This window comes from Zophobas morio, unplaced genomic scaffold (assembly GCF_036711695.1).
Source record: "Zophobas morio isolate AGI-343-1 ecotype UQ-CSIRO unplaced genomic scaffold, CSIRO_AGI_Zmor_V1 ptg000011l, whole genome shotgun sequence".
Classification (NCBI taxonomy): domain Eukaryota; kingdom Metazoa; phylum Arthropoda; class Insecta; order Coleoptera; family Tenebrionidae; genus Zophobas; species Zophobas morio.
The window spans coordinates 24,399,955-24,413,621 of NW_026972116.1; the positions used below are offsets into that span (position 1 = coordinate 24,399,955).

General features: G+C 27.6%; 1 protein-coding gene across 1 annotated transcript; it reads left to right on the forward strand.

Moving 5' to 3' along the window:
• The first annotated feature begins 226 nt into the window (after positions 1-226).
• Positions 227-9,044, forward strand: LOC135126590 (cytochrome P450 4C1-like). Its single transcript, XM_064052618.1, has 9 exons — positions 227-386; positions 431-537; positions 595-685; positions 732-917; positions 7,881-7,950; positions 8,002-8,278; positions 8,332-8,569; positions 8,618-8,797; positions 8,853-9,044. Exons 1-9 carry the CDS (start codon positions 227-229, stop codon positions 9,014-9,016), a joined length of 1,473 nt encoding a protein of 490 aa, XP_063908688.1. The 3' UTR covers positions 9,017-9,044.
• The last annotated feature ends 4,623 nt before the right edge of the window (positions 9,045-13,667 follow it).

The following is a 13,667-nucleotide window of genomic DNA, read 5'->3' on the forward strand; positions in this document are numbered from 1 at the left end:
CAATTGGAAACCTCTGCATCAAAGTAAAGTCGTTCGACCACAACAAATGACAATTTTGATCCTATCTTACAATTCCGCAACAAACTCGAGTGACTTGTCCTAACACAAATGTGTGCCATTTCAAACGTTTTATGTTATTTTTCAAGGCAAACGACGCAATATTAAACATTTATAAAGAGAAATCTTCGTGGACTCAGTAGTCTGATTTTGTTTTCCTAGTGACGAGATGGCGATTTTGTGGATATTGCTTTCATTGGCTTCGTTCCTGTTCATCAGGTACCAGTGGTACCGCAGACGTCTCTATTACGCCGCTTGGAGTCTTAACGGTCCCATCAGTTTGCCCATAATTGGGTCAACATTTCCGTTCATTTTTTGCAAAACTGAAGGTGAGTAGCATTCCAGTTATCTTTAATCTTACTTTGGTTTGTAGATCTTTTGCAACAAATTTACCAAATTGTCAATAAGTATGATAATCCGATTGGGTTTTGGCTAGGGCCTGAGTTGACTGTGGTTTTTAAGGAGCCGCGACACTTAGAAGTGAGTTAAATTCACACTTTCGTTGTTTTATTATTATTATTATTATTATTATTATAGAAGATAATGTGTTCGTCGAAGTTCAGCCACAAACACAAAATCTACGACCTGATGAAGGTTTTTCTAGGGGAGGGTTTAATAACGGCTTCAGGTGAAACTATACATTTTTATGTACGTTACGTACAGTTTCGTTGTAGGTCAAACGTACAAGCTTCACAAAAAAATGATTCAGCCGCTTTTCAGTTTGGAATTCAGTACGGAGTGTGTTGGGGTTTTTGAAAAACATATGGAAGTGTGTGTAGATAAACTAGAAGGGTTAGTGGGCAGAAACTACTTTAATATAGAAGAGGTCATTCATAAATGCACTGCTGACATCATTGGAGGTAACACGGTCGCCTGAGAACTGGCTTGATTTAGAGACCAAAGCGCACTCAGGCCAATATCGACTCTAAGTGATTTATCTATAAGCCGACCAAAACGCTGACCAAAATTTGTCAACAACAATGAAATGACGTTATCTCCAAATTTTATAACAGTAGATGTAATTTAACTTTTGTATCCCCCATTTATGGTTCATGAATCCGTGTTGAGATTTTACCTTAGACGTCAAGATGGTTTTTTGGTTTTTGAATTTTTCGATTTTTTAAAGCTTACGATTTTTCGACTTTGTTGTTTTAGTTTTTCGATTTCTCCATTTCCCAATTTTTTAATTTCTCAATTTTGTGTGTATTTTTCAGTTTTGGGATTTTTCAATATTTCGATTGTGGGACTTTTCGATTTTTGGACACCCTGGATTTTTTGATTTCTCGATTTTTTACTTCTTGGATTTTAAACTTTTCGTTAAAATTTAGATTTTTCAATTTTCTTAACTGTTTTATGCTTCGATTTCTCAATTTTTCAACTTTTTAAATTCTAGGTTTTTCAATTTCTCGAGATTTCAGTTCTTCTATAATTCTATTTTTCAATTTTTTGATTTCTCGATTTACTGAGTTCAGATGTTTCATGGTGGATTTATAAATTTTTCAATTTTTAATTTTTCTTCTCGACTTTGCACTCCTCGATTTCTCGATTCTCTGATTTTTCGATTTTTCACTTTCAGGCTTCTCAATTTTTCAATTTTTCAGTCTTTCGATGTTTCAAGTTTAAATTTTCGAATTTTTATTTTTTTGATTTTTTGATGTTTGGATTTCTCAATTTTTCGATTTTTCGACTCTTTGATTTGTCGATCTTTTGATTTTTCGATGTGTCAGTTTTTGAATTTTTCGATGTTTTGATTTTTTGATTTGTCGGTTTTTCGATATTTTACTTTTCGGCTTTTCGATTTTTCGATGTTTCGATTTTTGATTTATCCGATTTTTCAATTTTCCAATTTTTTAAATTTTCGAGTTTCGTTTTCTCGATTTGTTGATTTTTCAGATTTTTGGTTTTTAAACATTAGATTTTGCAATTTATTTTTTTTTATTTTTTGATGTTTCGATTTTAGATTTTTAGATTTTTCAGTTTTTAAAAATTTTTAAGTTTTTCAAATTTTTACGCTTCTGAATTTTCAATTTTCTGATTTTTCAATTAATCAATTGTTTTATTTTCCCATTTCTCGACTTCCCAAACTTTCGATTTTCAGTTCGCCAGTTCTTTAGTTTTCCGATTTTTCAGATTTTTGGTTTTTGATTTTTTCGATTTTTTGACATTGCGTTTCTAATTTTTCGATTGTTCGACTTTTTGATTTTTGGACTCTTGGATCTTTTGATTTCTCGATTTTTTACTTTTTGGATTTTCAACTTTTCGTTAAACTTTCTCTGATTTTTCGATTTTTCACTTTTAGGTTTTTCAATTTTTCAATTTTTCAATTTTTCGATGTTTCGATTTTTCTGTTATCCGATTCTTCGATTTTTTAAAAACTGAAATTTCTATTTCTCGATTTTTTATACTTGGATTTCTCAATTTTTCAATTTTGCAATATATTAATTGTTCCTTGTATTAAATTTTCGCTTTTCCAATTATTTTTTTTTTAATTTTTGGATTTTTTTAATTTCTCGATTTATGGAATGTTTCTATTTTTAAATTATCCGATTTTTCAATTTTCTTAATTTTTTAAATTTTCGAGTATCATTTTTTCGATTTGTTGATTTTTCAGATTTTCGGTCCTTAAATTTTTAGATTTTCCATTTTATTTTTTTTTTTTTTGATTTTTTGATGTTTCGATTTCTCTATTTTTCAATTTTACGATATTTTCATTTTTTAATGTTTTAAATATTAGATTTTTAGATTTTTCAATTTTTAAAAATTTTCAAATTTTTCTAATTTTAACGTTTCTGAATCTTCAATTTTCTTATTTCTCAGTTAATCTATTTTTTGATTTTCCCATTTCTCGGCTTCCCAAACTTTCGATTTTCAGTTCGTCGGTTCTTCAGTTTTCCGATTTTTCAATTTTGCGATATTTCAATTTTGTTTCCTCTTTAATTTTACGATTTTTAAATATTTCGATTTTTCAATTTTTCAAATTTTGACGTTTCTAAAATTTTCAGTCTTCCGATTTCTTAAACATTTTTTTTATTTTCCCACTTCCCGACTTTTCAAAGTTTCGATTTTTTCAATTCTTCAATTTTTCGATTTTTCAAATTTTTGGTTTTTTATTTTTTTCCATTTTTCGACTTTGCTTTTCTAGTTTTTCGATTTCTCACTTTCGCAATTTTTTAATTTCTCAATTTTTTGAATATTTTTTTAGTTTTGGAATTTTTCAATATTTCGATTGTTCGACTTTTGGATTTTTGGACTCCTGGATTTTTTGATTTCTCGATTTTTTACTTCTTGGATTTTCAACTTTTCGTTAAACTTTAGATTCTTCAATTTTTCGACTGTTTTATACTTCGATTTCTCAATTTGTCAACTTTCCGATGTTTTAATTTTTCAATTTTTTAAATTCTAGGTTTTACGATTTCTCGAGTTTTCGGTTCTTCTATATTTTAATTTTTGGATTTTACGAACTTTTAAATATTCAATTTTTCCAATTTTTTCTTTTTAAAATAGTTCTATTTTTCAATTTTTTGATTTCTTGGTTTACTGAATTCAGATGTTTCGATGTTTTGATTTCTGGATTTATCAATTTTTCAATTTTTAATTTTTCTTCTCGACTTTCCACTCTTCGATTTCTCGATTCTCTGATTTTTCGATTTTTCACTTTTAGGCTTTTCAATTTTCCAATTTTTCGATGTTTCTATTTTTCTGTTATCCGATTCTTCAATTTTTTAAATTCTGAAGTTTCTATTTCTCTATTTTTTATGCTTGGACTTCTCAATTTTTCAATTTTCCAATTATTCTTTTTAAAATGTTTGGATTTTTCTTTTTTTTGGTTTCTCGATTTATCTAATGTTTCGATGTTTCGATAGTTCAATTTCCCGATTCAACAATTTTCCAATATCTCGATGTCTCAATTTTTTAATTTTTCGATGTTTCGATTTTCGAATTTCTCGGTTTTTCCATTTTTCATTTTTGGGCTTTTCAATTTTTCGATTTTCCAATTTTTGAATGTTTCGATTTTTCAGTTAACCGATTTTTCAATTTTCCAATTTTTTAAATTTTAGCGAATCGTTTTCACGATTTGTTGGTTTTTTAGATTTTCGGTTTTTAAATTTGAGATTTCCCAATTTGTTTATTTTTTTTAATTTTTGATGCTTCGATTTCTCTATTTTTCAATTTTACGATATTTTCATTTTTCAATGTTTTACATTTTATTTTATTAGATTCAGGAACGTCAAAATTTGAAAAATTTAAAAATTTTGAAATTCTGAAATTTTTCGAATTTTGACATTCCTGAATTTTCAATTTTCCGATTTCTCAATTAATCTATTTTTTGATTTTTCAGTTTCTCGACTTCCCAAACTTTCGATTTTTCAGTTCGTCAATTCTTCAGTTTTTCGATTTTTCAGAATTTTGATTTTTCAATTTTTCAATTTTTTTAAGTTTGTGTTTTTTCGACTTTGATTTCCTAATTTTTCAATTTTTTAATTTCCCAATTTTTAGATATTTCGTTCAATTTTATGATTTTTCAGTTTTTCGATTCTTCAATTTTTCAATTTTTTGGTACTTCAGTTTTGGCACTTTTTATTATTCCGACTTTTCGATTTTTCGAGTTCTGGATTTTTTATTTTTTAATTTTCAATTTTTCTTTTTTTAAACTTTAAATTTTTCAATTTTTGGACTATTTTATACTTCGATTTTTTCAATTTTTTAATTTTTCGATATTTTATCTTTTCAATTTTTAAAATTTTATGTTTCTCGAGTTTTCAGTTCTTCTATATTTCTATTTTTCAATTTTTTGATTTCTCGATTTACTGAATTCAGATGTTTCGATGTTTTGATTGGAGGATTTATCAATTTTTCAATTTTTAATTTTTCTTCTTGACTTTAAACTCCTCCATTTCTCGATTCTCTGATTTTTCGTTTTTAACTTTTAGGCTTTTCAATTTTTCAATTTTTCAGTTTTTCGATTTTTAAAGTGTAGATTTTCGAATTGTTATTTTTTGATTTTTTGCTGTTTGGATTTCTCGATTTTTCAATTTTGTAATATTCGAGATTCGGATGTTTCCATGTTTTGATCATTCAATCTCTCGATTTATCAATTTTTCCAATTTTAACTTTTCGATTTTGGCCTATTTCGGTTTCTCAATTTTTCGCGTTTTCGACTTCTCGACTTCTCGACTTTTCGACTCCTCGAATTCTCGAGTTTTTGATTTTTCGATTTTTCGATGCCTCAGTTTTTGAATTTTTCGATGTTTTGATTTGTCGGTTTTTCGATTTTTTTCTTTTCGGCTTTTCAATTTTTCGATTTTTCGATGTTTCGATTTTTGAATTATCCAATTTCTTAAACTTTCGAATTTCGTTTTCTCGATTTGTTGATTTTTCAGATTTTTTATTGTTAAATATTAGATTATCCAATGTATTTATTTTTTTTTTATTTTTTGATGTTTCGATTACTCTATTCTTCAATGTTTTAAATTTTACATTTTTAGATTTTTGAGTTTTCCAAATTTTGACGTTTCTGAATTTTCAATTTTGTGATTTCTCAATTAATCTATTTATTGATTTTCCCATTTCTCGACTTTCCGAACTTTTGATTTTTGAGTTCGTCAGTTCTTCAGTTTTTCGATTTTTTTTATTTTCCGATTTTTCAGTTTTCCGATATTTAAATAATGCGATTTCTCAATTTTTTCGTCTTTAATTTGACGATTTTTAAATGTTTAGATTTTCTCAATTTTTCAAATTTTGACGTTTCTAAAATTTTTAGTTTTCCGATTTCTGAAACATTTTTCTCTATTTTTCCATTTCTCGACTTTCCAAAGTCTCGATTTTTTCAATTCTTCAATTTTTCGATTTTTCAGATTTTTTGGTTGTTGATTTTTCGATATTTTGACTTTGCTTCTCTAGTTTTTCAATTTCTCACTTTCCCAATTTCTTACTTTCCCAAATTTTTTAATTTCTCAATTTTTTGAATATTTTTTCAGTTTTGGGATTTTTCAATATTCCGATTGTTCGACTTTTCGATTTTTGGACTCCTAGATTTTTTGATTTCTCGATTTTTTACTTTTTGGATTTTCAACTTTTCGTTAAACTTTAAATTTTTTAATTTTTCGACTGTTTTATGCTTGGATTTCAGTTTGTCAACTTTTCGATGTTTTAATTTTTCAATTTTTAAAATTCCAGGTTTTTCATTTTCTCGAGTTTTCAGTTCTTTTATATTTCAATTTCTCGATTTTCCAATTTTTCAGTGTTTCGATTATCCAGTTATCCGATTTTTCAATTTTTAAATTTTTTAAATTCTGAAGTTTCGATTTCTCGATTTGTCGATTTTTCAGTTTTTCGATTTTAAATTTTAGATTTTCGAATTTTTATTTTTTGATTTTTTAATGTTTGGATTTCTCAAATTTTCGATTTTGCAATATTTTAATTGTTCAATGTATTAAATTTTAGATTTTTCGATTTCTCGATTTTTTTATTTTTCAGTTTTTCAGTATTTCTATTTTTCAATTTTTCAAATTTTGACGTTGCTAAATTTTCAATTTTTCGATTTCTCAATTATTATATTTTTTGATTTTCCATTTTCTCGTCAGTGTCGATTTTTCAGTTCTTCAATTCTTCGATTTTTCGACTTCTGGGTTGTCCAGTTTTTTAATTTATCATTTTTTGGATATTTGTTTCGGTTTTGGATTTTTCAATATTTCGATTCTTCGACTTCCGATTTTTCGACTTCTGAATTTTTAAATTTTTTGTTTTTTGGATTTTCAGTTTTTCGTTCTTTAATCTTTAAATTTTCCAATTTTTAAAATTCTAGATTTTTCGATTGCTCGAGTTTTCAGTTGGTCTTATAATTAATTTTTCAATTTTCCGAATTTTTAAATTTTCGATTTTTCAGTTTTTCTCGGATGTTTAGATTGTTCATAATTTTTCGATTTTTCGACTTCTCGACTTTTCGACTCCTCGATTTCTCGATCTTTTGATTTGATTTTTCTATTTTTCGATGTGTCAGTTTTTGAATTTTTCGATGTTCTGATTTTTTGATTTTCGGTTTTTAAATTTTATATTTTCCAATTTATTTATTTGTTTGATTTTTTGATGTTTCGATTTCTGTATTTTTCAATTTTACGATATTTTGATTTTAAATTTTTAGATTTTTCAGTTTTTTCAAAATTTTTAAATTTTTAAAATTTTGACGTTTCTGAATTTTCAATTTTCCGATTTCTCAATCAATCTATTTTTTGATTTTCCCATTTCTGGACTTCCCAAACTTTCGATTTTTCAGTTCGAGTTTTCAGGATTTTGATTTTTCAATTTTTCGATTTTTTAAGTTTGCGATTTTTCGATTTTATTTTTTTGGACTTCGATTTCCTAATTTTTCAGTTTTTCGATTCTTCAATTTTTCTTCTATTTTTCAATTTTTCGGCATTTCAGTTTTGGAATTTTTTAGTATCTCGACTTTTCGATTTTTCGAGTTCTGGATTTTTCGATTTCTCAACCTTTTACTTTTTGGATTTTCAATTTTTCGCCTATTTTATACTTCGATTTTTTCAAATTTTCAACTTTTCGCGATATTTTTTCCTTTCAATTTTTACAATTTTAGGTTTCTCCAGTTTTCAATTTTCCAATTTTCGATTTTTCAATTTTTCCATGTTTCGATTTTTCGATAATCCGATTGTTCAATTTACAATTAAAGAATTAATTCTTAATTAAACAAAAAAATAGTTGCATGTCAAAATCGAATGAAGAAATTCTAAACGTTTAGAGTCGACATTGGCCTGAACGCGCTCCGGTCTGTGCATCAAACAAGTTCTCAGCCGACGAACTGTTTGCAGACGTCGTACTAGGATACAGTTTCGAATCACAAAAGGGAAACAATGTTGACTACACTGAAGGATTTACAGAGTAAGCACCTACACCAAAAGTGGAATTAATTTATTAATCCAGAAATTTCAGAGTTTATAAAATAGCCTTTGCCAGAATGGCAAAACCTTGGTTGCACCCTAACCTAATTTTCAGGTTCAGTAAACTTGGCAAGCATCTCCAAAAAATATGTGACTTGTCTAATAAACTGAAAGACGAAGTGTTTGCAAAATATTCGGAAAGACAAAAACGGTCCAAAAAGCTCGTTGTAGAACCCATCGTTGATAAAATCGCACGATGTGTAGAGGAAAATCCTGGATTAGTTTCCAGGGAAGAGTTTTGGTTTCACCTCATTTCTCTCTATATGGCTGTATGTAAGTGATAATCGGGCAAAATTTCATACTATATACTTTAATTTTCCAGAGCCAAGATACCATAGCTCTGATAGCCTCAGCTGCATGTCTATGTTTTGGGATGTATCCAGAATATCAGGAAAAAGTTGTCCGCGAAATGCGTAATGTGCTAGGTAAAGACATCCACAATTTAAACGTGGAAGACCTCACGAAACTCCCGTTTCTGGATATGTGTGTGAAAGACGTATTGAGACTTTTCCCCATCGGTCCATACATCTTTCGCAAAAATTTAGAAGATCAACAACTAGGTACCTCATCCAGAATTACTAATTTCTTGCTAATTTTACTATCCCCAGACAAGTGGTTCCTTCCTAAAGACTGTGGAATCGGTATCCCGATTTACAATTTACACAGAAACCCAACCTACTGGAAAAATCCGGATCACTTTTACCCCGACCACTTTTTACCAACGGCTGAACAAAGCCGGCCCTCATTTGCCTACATACCATTCAGTGCGGGACCCAGAGGTTGTATTGGTAATTACTTTGTAATCATGTTAATGTCAGTCTAATCATATTTTTTTTTAATCAGGAAAAGTCTTCGCCAACATTAGTGTCAAAGTAATTTTGATACACTTGCTGCAGAATTTTGAAATCGAGGCACATGGGAAGCTGCCCAGTGTCAAGTTCACCATGGATATTTCCACACGGTCGCTGAATGGGTATATGGTAAAAATAAAGCGACGTAGCAACTGACAATTTTTTATTGTGTTTCTAATAGTCACCACACCAGTGAAAGTTCCAGGTGTAATAACTAATAATAACCGTCTAAGAATAATGTATATGTGACCTACAATAACGCATAAGGTCAAGTAAATGTAATCTCGTTTCATTCATTACACTCCAGTATGTACTTAGTTACGAATAATTGTACCACGGGAATGAAAATAAAACGAATTAGAGTGGATTACGAAACCAACGATGGTGTTATTGTACATCGTTTTGTCAATGATAAAGACCACTTTCGCTTCCATTTTTACGCGGTTGGAGAAATTCTAAACAAGTATTACTAACCGAAGCTGAACATGCAACACCGATTCGTCGCCTGAGAACTTGTTTGATCTGCAAGCCAGAGCGCACTCAAGCCAATATCGACTCTAAGCGATTTATCGATAAGCCGACTTTCGTTAGAGCTGATCCATTCACTACGAAGAACTAACCTGTTTCGACCTTCTGGTCGGAATTTACAACGAATAAGTGAACAAAATTCTTAAACATTTTAACGATTTAATACATAATGTTCCCAAATTACAAAATTTACATTTCAAATTATACGCTAACGAGATTTTTCGGCTTTTCGATTTTCCAATTTTCCAATTTTTTTATTTCTCAATTTTTTGGCTATTTCTTTCAGTTTGAGATTTTTCAAAATTTCGATTTTTTGACACCTGAATTTTTGGATTTCTCGATTTTTTAATTTTTGGATTTACAATTCTTTGAAAAACTTTGAATTTGTCAATTTTTCGACTGTTTTGTACTTCGTTTTCTCAATTTTTCAACTTTTCGACGTTTTAATTCATCGGTTTTTAAAATTCTAGATGTTTCGATTCCTTGAGATTTTAGTTCTTCTGGAATTCAATTTTTCAATTTGCCGAATGTTTAAATTTTCGATTTTCCAATTTTTCTTTTTTCAAATTTTTCGATTTTTCAATTTTTTGATTTCTCGATGTATCGAATTCAAATGTTTCGATGTTTCGATTGTTCAATTTCTCGATTCATCGATTTTTCAATTTTTAACTTTTTTCTCGGCTTTGGACTCCTCGATTTCTCGATCCTCTGATTTTTTAATTTCTCGATTGAATTGATTAAATTTTTCGATGTTTCGATTTTTGGATTTCTCGGTTTTTCAATTTTTTACATTTGGGCTTTTCAATGTTTCGATTTTCCAATTTTTCGATGTTTCAATTTTTCAGTTTTCCGACTTGTAATTTTAGATTTTCTAATTTTTCGATTTCAGTACTTGTATTTTTCAAATTTTGATGTTGCTAAATTTTCAGTTTTCCCATTCTCAATTAATCTATTTTCGATTTTCCCATTTCTCGACTTCTCCAAATTTCGGTCTTTCATTTCTTCGATTTTTTGACTTTACTTTTTTGGTTTTCCGATTTCCCAATTTTCCAATTTTTCAATTTCTCAATTTTGAATATTTCAAATTTTGTTATTACTAAATTTCCAGTTTTCCGATTTCTGAAGTAATCTTTTTTTTAATTTTCCCATTTCTCGACCTCCCAAAGTTCCGATTTTCACTTCAATATTTCAATTTTTCGACTTTTCGGGTTTTTTATTCTTCAGTTTTTCGATTTTTTTAAGTTTACGATTTTTCAACTTTGCTTTTTTAGTTTTTGGATTTCCCAATTTTCCAATGTTTTTATTTCTCAATTTTTTGGATATTTCTTTCAGTTTTAGGATTTTTCAAAATTTCGATTTTTGGACACCTGGATTTTTTGATTTCTTGAATTTTTGCTCTTTGAATTTTCAACTCTTTAGATTTTTCAATTTTTCGACTGTTTTATACTTCGATTTCTCAATTTTTCAACTTTTCGATATTTTAATTTTTCAGTTTTTAAAATTTTTGATTTTTCAATTTTCCGAATTTTTAAATTTTCGATTTTCCGATTTTTCTTTTTTCAAATTTTTAGATTTTTCAATTATTCAATTGTTAACTTTTCTTCTCGGCTTTCGACTCCTCGATTTCTCGATTCTCTGATTTTTCGATTTCTCGATGTCTCAGTTTTTGAATTTTTCGATATTTTGATTTTTGGATTTCTCGGTTTTTCGATTTTTTACTTTTGGGCTTTTCAATTTTTCGATTTTCCAGTTTTTCGATGTTTCAATTTTTCAGTTATCCGATTTTTCAACTTTTCAATTTTTTAATTTATGGGTTTGGATTTCTTGAATTGTGGATTTTTCAGTTTTTCGATTTTTAAGTTTTACATTTTCGAATTTTTATTTTTTGATTTTTTGATGTTTGGATTTCTCGATTTTTCCATTTTGCGATATTTTAATTGTTCAACGTTTTAAATTTTCAGTTTCTCGACTTTGCTTTTTCTTCAAAATTTTTAAATTTTTCAAATTTTCACGTTTCTGAATTTTCAAAATTAATCAATTTTTTATTTTCCGATTTCTTAACTCCCAAAGTTTCGATTTTTCAATTCCCTTAATTTTTTGATTTTTCAGGTTTTTGAATTTTCAATATTTCGACTTTGCTCTTTTGACTTTTCAATTTTTAATTTTTCGATTTTGGCCTATTTCGGTTTCTCAATTTTTTAATTTTTCGATTTCTTGACTTTTCGACTCCTCGATTTCTCGTTCTTTTGATTTTTCGATTTCTCCATGTCTCAGTTTTTGAATTTTTCGATGTTTCTATTTGTCGGTTTTTCGATTTTTTCCTTTTCGGCTTTTCGATTTTCGATGTTTCGATTTTTGAATTATCCGATTTTTCAATTTTACAATTTTTTTTTATTGTCGAGTTTCGATTTCTCCATTTTTCAATTTTACGATTTTTTAATTTTTCAATGCTTTAAATTTTGATCTTTCTAATTTTCGATTTTTCAGTTCTTTAATTTTTTTATTTTTCAAATTTTCACATTTCTGAATTTTCAAAATTAATCATTTTTTTATTTTCCCATTTCTGGACTTCCCAAAGTTTGTATTTTTCAGTTCTTCAATTTTTGATTTTTCAGATTTTTGAATTTGCCATTTTTCGACTTTGCTTTTTTGACTTTTCGATTTCTCAATTTTTCAATTTTTTAATTCCCCAATTTTTGGATATTTCGTTCAATTTTGTGATTTTTCAGTTTTTCGATTTTTTCATTTTTCTTGTATTTTTCAATTTTTCGAGTTCTGGATTTTTCGATTTCTCGACTTTTTACTTTTTGGATTTTCAATTTTTCGTTGTTTAAACTTTGCATTTTCCAATTTTTTACTGTTTTATAGTTCGATTTCTCAATTTTCGGAATTTTTAAGTTTTCGAATTTCGATTTATTGATTCGTTGATTTTTCAGTTTTTCTATTTTTATTTTTTTTGATGTTTGGATTTCTCCATTTTTCAATTCTACAATATTTTAATTTTTCAATTTTTTAAATTTTCGAGTTTCGACTTCACGATTTGTTGATTTTTCAATTTTTCGATTTTTAAATTTTAGATTTCCGAAATTTTAATTTTTTGATGTTTGGATTTATCCATTTTTCAATTTTACGATATTTTAATTTCTCAGTGTTTTAAATTTTAGATTTTTCAATTTTTCAGTTCTTTAATGTTTTTAAATTTTTCAAAATTTGACGTTTCTGAATTTCCTCTTTTCCGAATTCTCAGTTAATCTATTTTTTGGTTTTCCCATTTCTCGACTTCGCAAACTTTCAATCTTTCACTTCATCAGTTCTTCAATTTTTAGATTTTTCAGGTTTTTGATTTTTCAATTTTCCAATTTTTTAAGTATGCGATTTTTCGACTTCGCTTTTTTGACTTTTCGAGTTTTCAATTTTTTAATTTCCCAATTTTTGGATATTTCGTTAAATTTTGTGATTTTTCAGTTTTTCGATTCTTCAATTTTTCTTGTATTTTTCAACTTTTCGATTCTTCAATTTTTCTTGTATTTTTCAAGTTTTCGAGTTCTGGATTTTTTGATTTCTCCACATTTTATTTTTTCGATTTTCATTTTTTAAACTTTGCATCTTTCAATTTTTCGACTATTTTATACTTCACTTTCTCAATTTTTCAACTTTTCGATATTTTAACTTTTCAGTTTTTAAAATTTTAGGTTTTTCGATTTCTCGAGTTTTCAGTTCTTCTATATTTCAATTTCTCAATTTTCGGAAGTTTTAAATTTTCGATTTTGAAATTTTTCCATTTTTCATGTTTTCAATTTCTGGCGTTTCAACGTTTTCAATTTGTCGATTTTTCGAATTTTTGATTTTCAAGAATTTGACTTTTCAAATTTTTCCAGTTTTCCAGCTTTTGACTTTCCAATTACATCTTTGAAGTTTTTAAATTTTCGATTTTTCAATTTTTCCTGTATTTTTCAATTTTTCGGGTTCTGGATTTTTCGATTTCCCGACTTTTTATTTCTTGGATTTTCAATTTTTCGTTTTTTAACTTTGCGTTTTTCAATTTTTCGACTATTTTATACTTCGATTTTTCAATTTTTCAACTTTTCGATATTTTAACTTTTCAGTTTTTCAAATTTTAGGTTTTTCGATTTCTCGAGTTTTCAGTTCTTCTATATTTCAATTTCTAAATTTTCGGAATTTTTAAATTCTCGATTTTGAAATCTTTCCATTTTTCATATTTTCAATTTTTGGCGTTTCAACGTTTTCAATTTATCGATTTTTCGAATTCTTGATTTTC

Excerpts from the sequence above, each read along its gene's own strand:
- LOC135126590 (XM_064052618.1), top strand. The coding sequence starts at position 227 with ATGGCGATTTTGTGGATATTGCTTTCATTGGCTTCGTTCCTGTTCATC. Across the intron at positions 538-594 it reads AGGAGCCGCGACACTTAGAA|AAGATAATGTGTTCGTCGAA; the intron begins GTGAGTTAAATT and ends TTATTATTATAG. Across the intron at positions 918-7,880 it reads CACTGCTGACATCATTGGAG|ACGTCGTACTAGGATACAGT; the intron begins GTAACACGGTCG and ends AACTGTTTGCAG.